The 14,065-nt window shown below is 39.6% G+C and overlaps 1 protein-coding gene across 1 annotated transcript in view; it reads left to right on the forward strand.

The window, feature by feature from the left end:
- Positions 1 to 14,065, forward strand: part of Ccdc178 (coiled-coil domain containing 178) — a 378,492-nt gene that overhangs the window by 100,806 nt on the left and 263,621 nt on the right. The window contains exon 13 of the mRNA XM_052155657.1: positions 13,675 to 13,858. Coding sequence (XP_052011617.1) covers positions 13,675 to 13,858 — 184 coding nt within the window. The remainder of the gene's footprint in view (positions 1 to 13,674; positions 13,859 to 14,065) is intronic.

Below are 14,065 nucleotides of genomic sequence, written 5' to 3' on the forward strand. Positions count from 1 at the left end.
TCTTCTCTCACTAAGTCATAACTAAAGATAGTCTATTTTAACCTACATTCTGCCACATGGCTGATTTCCCGTGCTCAGGTACCGTGTATCCACCTCATTGCATCTTATCTTAAATCTCCCCGTGCCTCACTCTATCCTTTGTGCTGCCAAGATGTCCTATCTCTATTTTCTGCCGAGCCATAGGCCGTAGGCTTTTTAATTGACAGGTGATACATCCATTACATCCATACATTACGCAACATATTCTCTCTGCACATTCTGACAGCCACAAGTGTGCTATGGCATGTGTGCTTGCCTCTACACATCACACACACACACACACACACACACACACACACACAAATAATAAATAAATAAATAAATAAATAAATAAATAAATAAATACTATAATATTAGTACGGATGTCAAGGAAAGAGAAGGCTCTTAGAGGGACTGTGCAATCCATGCAGCCACTATTGAAATAAATTTAAAATTTCTTTCAAAAGTTCATGATCTAGATATATTACTTCTAAGCAAACACTCAAAGGACTCTCATTAAGCACTTTGTAGAGGTATTTGTGTGGTTATTTGCAGTACAATTCACAGAAGCCAAGACATGAAATTCGCTCTCTCTCTCTCTCTCTCTCTCTCTCTCTCTCTCTCTGAATAGATAGATAGATAAATAGATAGAGACATAGACATAGATATAGAGTGATAGATATATATAGAAATATAGATACATAGATATATAGATATAGAGAAAACTATAGAGAATTCTATATCTATATAGATATATACAGAAAGCTATATATATGCATATATAGAGAGAATTCTATATCTATAATAGATATATACAGAGAGAACTCTCTAGTTATAGATACAGATGCATACAAACACACACAAATAGATATAGAGATAGAGATAGATATTCATTTATCAATGAAAAAGGAAATGAAATAAGGCAAACTTAGCAAAATGTCATCTGTTTTTGATCACATATAGAATCCAGCTGTGTGTGTGTGTGTGTGTGTGTGTGTGTGCACTCACACACCCATGCATTCATATGAAGGTTTGAATGTGTGTGTGTAAGTTTGTGTGAGTATGTGAGTAAGCATATGAGTATTCATTAATGTGTATATATGTGTATGTATGCCACACTGGAGAAAAGATGACTCTGGATAGGAAGAAATGAATTAGTGGAAATGGGGAGAGGGATCAAAATCATATGATAACAAAGAAAAGCAAACATCATACATTTACTTGTGGAATCCAGTTTTGTAAAATATACATGACAAGACAGGAAAAAGGGAGAACTTTCTCAGAGAGACCAACAGGAGGAGGAGGGTAGCAGGTAAGGACCTAGTTAAAGCTCGTGATGCATGTGTTTAATATGTCGTGATGAAGCTCAATGATTATTTTGAACAATGAATTTGGATTGAAAGAGAGATTAATAATGACAATTGGGAACAATGACAGTCTAATCTCAGCCAATCACATTTTGTTTGCACATAGCAATTAAAGAAAGCATAGAAAGTAGGATGAAACTCTCAGCTTTCAAAGCCCGCCCTTAGTGACATATTTCCTCCAGTAGGGGAACAAGTGTTCAAACACATACGTAGGTGGGAGACACTGTCTTTAAAACTGCCACAGAATGTTTGACTCAGATAACTCAAGCTTGTTTTTGGCTGTTTTTTTTTTTTTTTTTTTTTTTTTTTTTTTTTTTTTTAAGATTTACTTATTTAATGCATGTGAGTACACTGTAGCTGTCTTCAGAAACACCAGAAGAGGGCATTGGATCCCATTACAGATGGTTGTGAGCCACCATGTGGTTGCTGGGAATTGAACTCCAGACCTCTGGAAGAGCAGTCAGTGCTCTTAACCTCTGAGCCATCTCTCCAGCCCTCAAGTTTGTTTTTTATCTTTCAAACACACTCAGGATAGGAAGTTCTTTGTATTCGCTTCTTAGTCTTACACTTTTAGATCATATTTACCGCATATTTTTCTGTGACTCTGTTAAGAGATTTTTGTTATTGTTTTAGTTAGGGTTTTTTTTTTCTCTGCATTTCATCTTTTCTTCTAGAAAATACTGGCAATAACAATATCCATAATAAAATTGAAAACATTAATCTTTGTCTTACTATGATTTCAGTGATGAGGTAAGCTTGGTCCACCATGTACTGATATTACAGAGAGGAGCCTCATGTGCTGCCATGTAATCTAAACTTCCTTTGTCTGTACTGTGTTTGTGATTCCTAAACCATAGCAAACAAAATTTCACTTTGCCAAAGTCTGTATTTAATTCATGGAAATATGTGTCTGATGATTTACAAGTACTCTGATTAAAATACATGTGCGTTGTAGAAAATTTGTATAAACAAGCTCAAAGAGATCAAAACCTAAAATCATTTTAATACACCCAGATGTTACTATAAATGTATATTTATACATAATGAATACTTGTGAGTATTCTTCTTCTCTCAACATGAGATGATGAATTTTAATGCACATTACATAAATTTCAAAAACACTTAAATATCTGTATGATTCTGTTACATAGGAGGTCTATGATTTAGGAAATATCACTGCAATTTAGATTTGTTTTAATTTTATTTATTTAACTGTGGTAATAACTTTTGTGTGTAGAAATGATTTTTAAAACCTCATTGTCCCTTTAAATGTAAAACAGGGTTATGAAAGTGTATTAGCTGTATATATTTTAAAGCCCTTAATAAATTCCTACTACTACATTCCAGAAAGATTGTATAATTTTTTTTAAGACTGGGCAGTACATTAACTTGTTCTAGTATTATAAAAATGGAGTTTTAAACTCCATTTCTTTGATTACCACTGAGGTTGGATATTTATACAACCTCTCTACAATTCACATTTTATAAATTATTCATGGGCTATTCCCAGGGACAAATGAAGAAGCTAGAGTTTCCTTTCCTAAAACCCACAGCTTCGTGCAGCTGGAATCGGTGCTGAAAGCTCATTTTATATGTTCACGTTCAATATTTTTTTTTTACTTATCAAATTATTTGCAAGTTAACCTGGCTTCATTTTAAGTGACATTTAGTGAACATTCAAATACACTTGGTATATTGGTATAGCAGCGGCAATTTCAGATATGAGAACTAATGTTAATATGTAGGATAATGACCTATGTGTTCCTGCTTGTGTGTGTATGTATGTGTATGTACACCTTCCCACTCTGTGTGTGAGTGTGTGTATATATACCCTCCCCCTCTGTGTGTTTGTGTGTGTGTACCCTTTCACTATGTGTCACGTGTTTTTATTTGATAAGTTGGCATAAGTAAACACTGCAGAGCTAAAGACCAATGTGACAGACAGATACTAAATCATTTAAGATATTTAGATTCAACTGAGAGTGAAAATACATCAAGGAGCTATATGCTCCGTTCCAGCTGATTCTGTATAGCCTCAGCACAAACCCAGACATATCTAGGAAGAGGGAATCTCAACTGAAGAATTGGTCCATCAGGTTGGACTGTGGACATGTCTGTAGAGCATGCTCTTGGTTGCTGATCAATGAGGAAGGGCTCATCCCACTGTGGTAGCAAAGTAAAGAAACCTGAACATAAGCCTGGAATGTGACCAGGCGATTTTTCAGAAGGATTGTGAGATTTTAGAGCCTTGGGGTGAACTATAAGCCAAATAAATAAACCCTTTCTTCCCCAAATTGTTTTTGATCATGTTGTTTTATCACAAACACAGAACCTAACTAGAAAATGCTCAGAACCCTCTTCAAAGATTTCATCACAATGAGCATTGTACAATTTGAGGCTTGCAAAAAGGAAAAAAAAGAAAGAAAATAACAGCAATAAAAAATATTGGAAAGATGATGGTATAGTTGATATACTTGATGAACATTAGGCTCAGAAAGGCACAAGGGTCATTGTCTAACAATTATTTTGACTCATGCTCTAAAACAATAGTTTATTCACATTGTTGGATGTTAACTGTGGCAATACTCTCAAGTATCTTCATAGTTATGATTTCATCTCTCTTAAAGTTCTGAATTTTCAGGATTAGACTTTTGGGTGATAAGGCTTTGGTAACATATAAGATATATTTCAGCAAAACTACAATAGGTCAGAATCATTAGAGAAAATTATTTTTGATGTTCTTTAAATGCATACATCTTCATTAGTCATGACTCTGATACTCAAAGATATAGTAGATTAAGGTGTAGTTGTTTAGTAAGTTGAAATAGAAGTAATAGTTATGCTATGAATAGGAAGTAGGGGGTCCCTGAAAAATGTGACAAATATTGTTAAAAAAAGATGAAACTAAACAATATCAACATTTTTCATTATTTATTCACTTTATATCCTGATTGAAATCTCCCTTCCCCTCTTTCCTCCCAGGCCCACCCTTACAAACCTCTCCCATTTATCCCTTCCCTGAAGCTCGCTCCCATTGGGTACCATCACACCCAGACGATCCAGTCACAGAAGGACTAAACACATCCTCTCCCAATGAGGCAGAACCAGGCAGCCAAGTTAGGGAAAGGGGAGCCAATGTCAGGCAATAGAGTTAGAGACAGCCATGCTCCAGTTGTTAGGGGACCCACATGAAGACCAAGCTTCCCTTCTGCTATAAATGCGTAGGAGACTTAAGTCCAGCCCATGCATGATCTTTGGTTGGTGATTCTGTTCTGTGAGCACCCATTGGCCCAAGATAATTGACTCTGTGTGTGCTCTTAGGGTGTTTTTGACCCTTCCAGTTCACTGAGTTCTAACCCCCAACTCTTCCACAAGACTCTCTGAGCTCAACGTGATATTTGGCTGTGGGCCTCTGCATCTTTTTCCATCCACTGCTAGAAGAAGCTGCTCAGGAAAGAGTTATGCTAGGCTCCTGTCTACAAGCATAGGTTCTGCAAGCATGGCAGAGTACCATTAATAGTGTCAGGGGGTGGGTCCCTTACATGGGATGGGTCTCAAGTTGGGACAGTGTTTGGTTGGCCATTCCCTCAAACTCTGCTCCATTTATATCCCTGAGCATCTTGTAGGCAGGATAAATTTTGAGCTGAAGGTTTTTTGGGTGGGTTGGTGTTCCCCTTCTTCCTTTGGAAGTTCCACTGGCTTCAGGGGGTGGCCCCTTTAGTGTCTCTATCCCTCCCTGGGAAGAGTCTCAGTAAAGTCAGCCCTATATGCTGCCCAAAACCCCCTCCATCCCAGATCTCCAGCTCGTCTCAGGGATGGCCACCACGGATTTCCATTGTCATGCCCAGACATCTCCCACTCCTTCCCCATACCTGACCCTCATCCCCTTTCAACTCCTCAGCTACTCTTCCACAAAATATCCTCCCTCCATCCACCTCAGATGGCTATTCCGTTTCCTCTTCTGAGTGCGATTCACCCATCCTCCCTTAAGCCTCATTCTTACTTAGTTTCTTTGAGCTATGAATTGTAACATAGTTATCCAGTACTTTATGGCTAAGATCCACTTACAAAAGAGTACATAGCATGCATCTCTTTGGGGATCTAGGTTACCTTACTCAGGATGATAATTTCTATTTCCTCCATTTCCCCTCAAACTTTATGACGGTCTTGTTTTTAATTGATGTCCTAGTTAGGATTTTACTGCTGTGAAGAGACACCATGATCAAGGCAAGTCTTATAAATGACAACATTTAATTGGGGCTGGCTTACAGGTTCAGGGGGTCAGTCCATTATCATCAAGGTTGGAACATGGCAGCATCTAGGCAGGTACAGTACAGGCAGAGCTGAGAGTTCTACATCTTCATCCAAAGACTATTAGTGGAAGACTGGCTTCCAGGTGGCTAGGATGAGAGTCTTAAAGTCCACACCCACAGTGACACACTTCCGCCAACAAGACCACACCTACTCCAACAGGGCCACACCTTCTAATACTGTCATTCCCTGGGCCGAGCATATATAAACCACCACAAGGTTGGAGAAATTTTCTATGATATGGTTGAAAATATTTTCTGAATCTTAGAACTTGAACTCTTCCCTTTCTATTTATATTGTTCTCAGCTTTGGTCATTTCATAGTATGCTAGATTTGTCAAAGATTTTGTCAGAAATATTTTATATTTAAGATTTTTTTTAGACTGATGCATCAGTTTCTTCCATTGTATTTTCTTTTTTTTCCTGTTTTATTTATTGAGTATCTTCTTCATTTACATTGCCAACAGTAAATCCTTTCCCAATTTCCCCCTCCCAAAAGCCCCCTCCCCAATGATTCCTTGCCCCTCCTACCTCCCCCTGCTTCCATGAATATGCCTCTCTACCCAACACAGTCCCACCTCCCCCCCCAAAACTTGCCCCCTATCTGTTTCCCTTTGTTGTGGCCTCTATTGAACCTTTACCTGACCAAAGACCACTCCTCCCACTGATGCCCAAAAAGGCATTCCTCTGCCACATTTTTGGCTGGAACCATGTATACCCCTTGGCTGATGATTCAGTCCCTGGGAGTCTTGGGGTGTCTGGGTGTCCAAAGTCATTGTTTTTCCCATGGGGCTATATACCCCTTCAGCTCCTCCAGACAACCCTCTAGATCCTCTGTTGGGAACCCCAAGCTCAGTCCAAACTTGGTTGCTAGTTTCTGCTTCTGAATTCATAAGACTCTGGCAGGGCCCCTCTGGAGACAACCATGGCATGCTCCTTTTGATACATGCTTCTCATCATAGTATCTGGGTTTGCTGACTATTTATAGGATGAATCCCCAGGTAGGGCACTCACTGGGTGGTCTTTACTTCAGATTCTGCTCCACACATTGCCACCCTTGTTGGCTCTGTGAGCATTTTGTTCAGTTTCTCAGAGGAACCATAGCTCCCTCACTCAAGTCATTCTTCTGGAGCTTCCTTTGCTGGGTGAATTGCAACTTGTTTATTTTGAGCTTTTGGCCTAGCATCCACTTATTAGTGAGTACATACCATGTGCTTTCTTTTGTGACTGGGATACCTCACTCAGGATGACACTTTCCAGTATCCAAATTAATAAAATCAGAAATGAAAAGGGAGACATAACAACAGAAACTGTGGAAATTCAAAAATCATCAGATCCTACTACAAGTGTTTATACTCAACAAAGTTTGAAAACCTGGATGAAATGGACAGCTTTCTAGATACATACCAGGTGCCAATGTTAAAACAGGATCAGATAAACCATCTAAATAGTCCCATAAGCCACGAGGAAATAAAAGCAGTCATTAATAGTCTCCCTTCAGAAAACAGCCCAGGACCAGATGGGTTTATTCGGGAATTCAATCAGATCTTCAAAGAAGAGTTAATACTGATACTCTTCAAACTTTTCCATGAAATAGAAACTCAAGGAACAACTACCCAACTCATTCTATGAAGCCACAATCACACTTATACCTAAACCAAACAAAGACCAAAGAAGGAAGGAGAACTTCAGACTAATCTCCCTCATGAACATTGATGCAAAAATACTGAACAAAATCCTGGCCAACCGAATCCAAGAATGCATCAGAACTATAATTCACCACGATCAGGTAGGCTTCAACCCAGGGATGCAGGGATGATTCAACATACGGAAATCCATCAATATAATTCACTACATAAACAAACTAAAGGAAAAAAAAAACACATGGTCATTTCATTAGATACTGAAAAGGCTTTTGACAAAATTCAGCATCCCTTCATGATAAAAGTCTTGGAGAGATCAGGAATCCAGGGCCCATACCTAAACATAGTGAAAGCAATATACTGCAAGCCTGTAGCCAACATCAAACTAAATGGAGAAAAGCTTGAGGCAATCCCACTAAAACGGGGGACCAGACAAGGCTGCCTACTCTCTCCCTATCTATTCAATATAGTACTTGAAGTCCTAGCCAGAGCAATCAGTCAGCAAAAAGAGGTAAAAGGAATACAAATTGGAAAGAAGTCAAAATATCACTATTGGCAGATGATATGATAGTATACTTAAGCGACCCCAAGACTTCCACCAAGGAACTCCTAAAGCTAATAAACAACTTCAGCAAAGTGGTTGGTTATAAAATTAACTCAAGCAAATCAGTACCCTTCCTCCACTCAAAGGATAAACAAGATGAGAAAGAAATTATGGAAATGACACCCTTTACAATAGTTCCAAATAATATTTCATACCTAGGCATGACCCTGACAAAGCAAGTGAAGGGTTTATATGACATGAACTTTAAACCTCTGAAGAAAGAAATCAAAGAAAGTCTCAGAAGATGGAAAGATCTCCCATGTTCATGGATTGGTAGGATCAATATAGTAAAAATGGCCCTCTTGCCGAAAGCAATCTACAGCTTCAATGCAATTCCCATCAAAATCCCAAATCAATTCTTCATAGATCTAGAAAGAGCAATTCTCAAATTCATCTGGAATAACAAAAAACCCAGGAGAGCAAAAATTTTTCTCCACAACAAAAGATATTCTGGGGGAATCACCATCCCTGACCTAAAGCTCTACTACAGAGCGATAGTGATAAAAACTGTTTGGTATTGGTATGCAGATAGGCAGGAAGATCAATGGAATAGAATTGAAGACCCGGAAAAAACCCACACATGTACAGTCACTTGATATTTGACAAAGGAGCTAAAAAAAATCCAGTTGGAAAAAAGACAGCATTTTTAACAAATGGTGCTGGATCAACTGAAGGTCTGCATGCAGAAAAATGTAAATTGATCCATTCTTATCTCCCTGTACAAAGCTCAAGTCCAAGTGGATCAAAGATTTACACATAAAATCAGACACTCTGAAGCTTATAGAGGAGAAAGTGGGGACAAACCTTGAACACGTGGGCACAGGGGAAAAGTTTCTGAACAGAACACCAATTGCGTATGCTCTAAGAACAAGAATCGACAAATGGGACCTCATAAAACTGCAAAGCTTCTGTAAGGCAAAGGATATAGTCAATAGGACAAAATGGCAACCAACAAATTGGGAAAAGATCTTTATCAACCCTACATCTGATAGAGGGCTAATATCCAACGTATACAAAAACTCAAGAAGTTGGTCTCCAGAGAATTAAATAACCCTATTAAAAATGGGGTACAGAGATAAACAGGGAATTCTCAACTGAGGAAACTCAAATGGCTCTAAAGCACCTAAAGAAATGTTCAGTATCCTTAGTTATCAGGGAAATGCAAATCAAAACAACACTGAGATTCTACCTTACACCAGTCAGAATGGCTGAGTTGAAAAACTCAGGGGACAGCAGATGCTGGAGAGGATGAGGGGAAAGAGTACACGTTGAGCAATATTCTAGCCTGAATAATATTCTAATTATAAAAAGTCAATTTAGTTACATTATGAGACATTCTATGTGATAAATTTTAAGATAGAAAGAGCAGTGATTTCATTATTTCATGTTTTTTTTTTTCACTGAGATATGGCTTTAGAAAGTGCTACTTTTCCTTAATGCAGTGGATATCTACAGAGAGAGAATTTTATAGCTTTATAATTATGACTCTCTAAAGGAATAAGCTTCTGATTGAAGCCTTACATGATTCCCATAAAAGAATGTATTTAAAAATGGGCTTATGCAATTATAAAATACATCAGAAAATATCCATCATAAATGGAAGCTTATTAGCTAAGTTTAAAACTTATCACACACAAAATAAGTTGAAATAATACCAATTTGAGCATATATTTGAATAATCCCATTATTTTAGAACTTAGATAATGAAAACATTAGGTGCATCTCAAGTGAGTTTAAAATGGTTACAGTAAAAAATATTACTAGCAATAACCTCAAACAAACTTGATAAATAGTCCCCTAAAATATTTGAAAAGGAAGGTGGAGTCCAGGCTCCTCAGGATTCTGCTACAAAGCTACTTACTCAACAACCATTATGCCTCAGGACCCAAGGTAGAATCCAGAATGCAGCAGCGAGGGCCAAATGCAAAACAAAGAACAAGGAGAGAGAGAGAGAGAGAGAGAGAGAGAGAGAGAGAGAGAGAGAGAGAGAGAGAGAGAGAGAGAACAATGATCCAAAACTGGTCTTTCAATATATAAATCACAAAAGATCTCATACAAGCTACACCCTAAAATAGAACTGTTTAATTTATAGTATAGCCTACTTATATAGGTTGGAAAGAGGATGATGGCTATGACAAACGTTCTGATAAGTTTCTTCTACAGTAACAGTCTCTGAAGGCCAGCCTCTGGCTGTTTCTGTCCCCAGTTTCAACACACTAGTTAATGTTCAGAACATACTTTAGGTTTCTCAGAGTCTCACTATATATCAAAGACCCTCCACAACCTATGATCCTGACCCAGCCTCCAGGGTGCTGGCTGGCATTAAAAGTATGTGCTAAGAAATTGTTTTAAAACACGTTTCGTATTTCCTTGTCTTTTTTAGTATTATTCTATATCTGTGCTTGTGTGTGTGTTTGGTGTAGGTGTGTTTGCCAGTGCACATATAGATGCAGGTGTATTCGGAAGCCAAGTGTCATCCCTCAGACACCATCCATTTTCATTTGAGACAGAGTCTCTCACTGGCCTTGAGTTACCAATTGAGCTAAGCTGGTTGGCCAGGGAGCCCCATGATCCCATCTGTCTGTGCCTCCCCAGTGTTTTGTGGGTTCACGAGATCAGACTCATGTCCTCACACTTGCTCATCAAATAGTCTACCAGCTGAGCCATCTCTCCAGCCCTTTGCATCCGCTTGTTAAATAACTGCTACCATTTCCATTTTCTCTTACCTTTTTCAGATTGCCATATTCTTTTCTCCATGTCTTTTTCTCTGCATGCCCCCCCCCCCCGATTCAACCTAGTATTCTTGGCATCTCCATCCAATTGACAGTGCTCTTCTCAGTCACAACAAAGATCCTTAGATGATATCAGGGACAACATTAATGTACAACTGACCCAGAAGGCAGCCAGGTTGATTTTTGCCTTCAGTATCTGTGTATCAGTGCCTTCACTCCTATAGGCCATAGCTGGTCAGTGAGTTTGTCTTTTCCGAGAAAAGCCCAGTTTCTGGGTACTTCCCTATACAATGAAGCCCTCCTTTTTCCGCTCTCCTATGGATAATTCAGGCAGTTTCCTGATGGTTGTCCCCCACTCCTGCTTTGGTTTTGTTTTTATTTGTTTGTTTGTTTGGTTGGTTTGTTGGTTGGGGTTTTTTGGTGCCATTTTTTCCCTGACTTGTGTGCCACACTGTCCTTGGCATACCTTGAGTTGATGGATCTTCTTACTCACACATGTTTATTCTTGTGAGAACAAAAGGCTAGAAAGACAAGTCAGCACCTCTCTTCCCAGTTGTCCTTGTAGCTTGCTGTCCCTCCCATGAGTCCGCCACACTCATTCACCTTCCCTCGTCCTGGTGGTTGCTTCTTTGAAGGAAGCTTCTTGTACAGTGTTCTAAAACCAGTTTTCACCAGCACCACCTGGGGACAAAATCATGCCTGCTCCACATCTCCTGGCTCCTCTCCTGAGAGCAGAGTCCAGCAGACTGTGACTCATATGATGGGAAAGACTTTTCTAACCAATTTGGGTTTGTTTCCTCACCATACTTGAGCACCACCACCTGAGGTGTTCAAATATTCCGATGCTGGAACTTGACCTCAAATCAATTACAGCCAAATTTTCTAAAACACAGAGTCATTTTCAGTGCCTTTCATGAGATTATCACACACTGCTGGGCCTGAGAGCCACTGCTTCCAACAATGTATTTATGTAGTTCTCAGCTAGCATGATGTTGTATCCTACCTAGGAGATACTTGAATCACCAGTGCTTGAAGTTATCATCAGAGTAAGATGCTGCTTGGTATAGTTAGAATTTCTATTGCTGTGATCAAAAATCAAGTTAGGGAGAAAAGGGTTTGTTTAGCTTATACTTCCATAATGCTGTTTATTACCAAAGGAAGTTGGAATAAAAATTTAATCGCACCAGGAACCTGAAGGCAAGGAGCTGATGCAGAGGCCATGGAGGGTGCTGCTTACTGGTGTGCTTCCCATGGCTTGCTCAGCTTGCTCTCTTATAGAACTCAGGACCACCAGCCCAGGGATGATACCACCCACTATGGCCTGGGCCCTCCTGCCTTGATCACTAATTGAGAAAATGCCTTACAGTTGGATCTCATGGAAGCATTTTCTCAACTGAGGCTCCTTCCTCTTTGAAGACTCTAGTTTGTGTGAAAACCAGCCAGCGCACTGATAAGCTGGTGAATAATTAGAGGGAAGATGCTAATAAACATCATTCAACACACAGGACATGCCTTGTCTGCAATGAACATCTCAGCTGGTGCAAAGTTACTGAGCCCAGAATTTGGATTACATTTCATTCTTTCATTTAAATCATTCTCTGGTAAAATCACCATTGTGTGAATCAAAAAAATCAAAAAGGTGATAGGCAGAAGACACCCAAACACCACTATGATGAAACAAAGATGAGATGGAGAGATCGAAAAGGTAGGGGAAAATAGGATGGTGCATGCTCAGTAAAGGGATGCTGAACTGGAGATATGATGGCAGGATTAGACAAAGGGCTGAGGTCAATATGCTGTCCTTGTCCAGTAAGGTCAGTATGGTGGTATTTAACAGCCTAGAGCCTTTGAAGATGCGGACTCAGCTCCCTGAACCTGCTGCTAGGCCATGAGTTCCCCTGGCTCTGGGCAATCATGGAGGCCCGAGATGAGGAAAGGTTTAATTTGTACCTCAAGGAAGGACCACCATGGTCCTAGATGCCACCAGAGGCCATTTTGGTGTCGGTGGTCCCTACCACTGTCCCAGGTCACAAAGAAGTCTGAGATCCAAGTAGACATATGCAATCTATGCAACCGGCTTGATGCCTTGGTGATGTCCTTGGACTTGGCCAATTGTGGCATGTTAGGGGCTATCGTGATAAAAGTGGCGTGTGTAGCCCCCTGAGTTCGTGTTGAGGCATGTGGCCCTATAGCTGCTGATAGCCATGAGTAGGTCTTCAGTCCAAATTCTGCCAAGAACTGGGTTCTGTGGCTCATGTTACCACAGAAGCCCATGCTGATGTCCACTGTATAGGCTCCTACCTGGATCCAAGTTAATCTCCTTGGACCCCGGACAGCTGGCCTTGGCCCTGCCTCTCTGGCCACCACACAGCTCTCCTCCATTCACAGAGGAGAAAATCCCATCCTCCCTTGAGAGGCTGGCCACTAGGATCTTGAGCATGCATCAATGACTAAGTATAGAGACAACACAAAATAAACTTGTTTTTTCCCTTTCCCCATTTTTTGGGGGGAGGGGGAGTGGTCACACAGGACAGGTGTGGCCATGGGAAGACTGAGAGGTAGAATATGATTGATGTAGATGATGTGAGATTCCCAGTTAATCAATAAAAATATTTTATTTTTAAAAATGTGGTAGAGGGGAGTCCAAGAAGGCATTTCACTTTGACACTATGATTGCTATGTGGCAGTAGACCTGAAAATGCTTGTACAGGTGCTAAGAACAGGTTGTTTTTGAAAGCTAAGCCTTTCCCATAGACTGTTATAGCTTCTGAGACTGAGCATAACCTATGTATTAGGACAAACCAACAGGAATGTAGACAAATGCCTTAGACAGGAGTTATATTTTCAGATTTAATGTAACTGCTTGGCCATTTTGTGATTTTGGCAACATAAAATATAATCTGTTATTAGTAGCAAAATGAATGTTGTCTTAGAATAATGACATTATTCTAAGTATATATTCTCTAAGAATGACTATTAATTTTTGCTTCTTTTTTACAGTATAAAGAAAAAAACAGATCTTGAAGATGAAATCCACGCATTTGTGGAAATGAAGATAAAGAATAACAATTACCTCAAACAACTCTACAAACAGGCTTATCACACCGGGGCTGTTTACCACCTAGCTAAACACAAAACAGACGAGTTGGAGGATAAAATAGCAGAAGTGAGAAGAAAATTCAAGGTCAGGAATCATTGGTCACCTCTTAACTGTGCACTAGGAATGATTAACCTGAGTTTTCTTGAGTTAATCTTTCTGGATAGACAGATTAGTTTAAGGGTTATGAATCTCCCAAGAGCCCAGTAAAATGCCTGCTACACAAGCCCAGGGACCAAAAACAAATCCCAAAAACACGTGTTAAAACTGGACACAGTACAACCCCAGCCCTTG

Source organism: Apodemus sylvaticus, chromosome 13, assembly GCF_947179515.1.
Source record: "Apodemus sylvaticus chromosome 13, mApoSyl1.1, whole genome shotgun sequence".
NCBI classification, from domain to species: Eukaryota; Metazoa; Chordata; class Mammalia; order Rodentia; family Muridae; genus Apodemus; species Apodemus sylvaticus.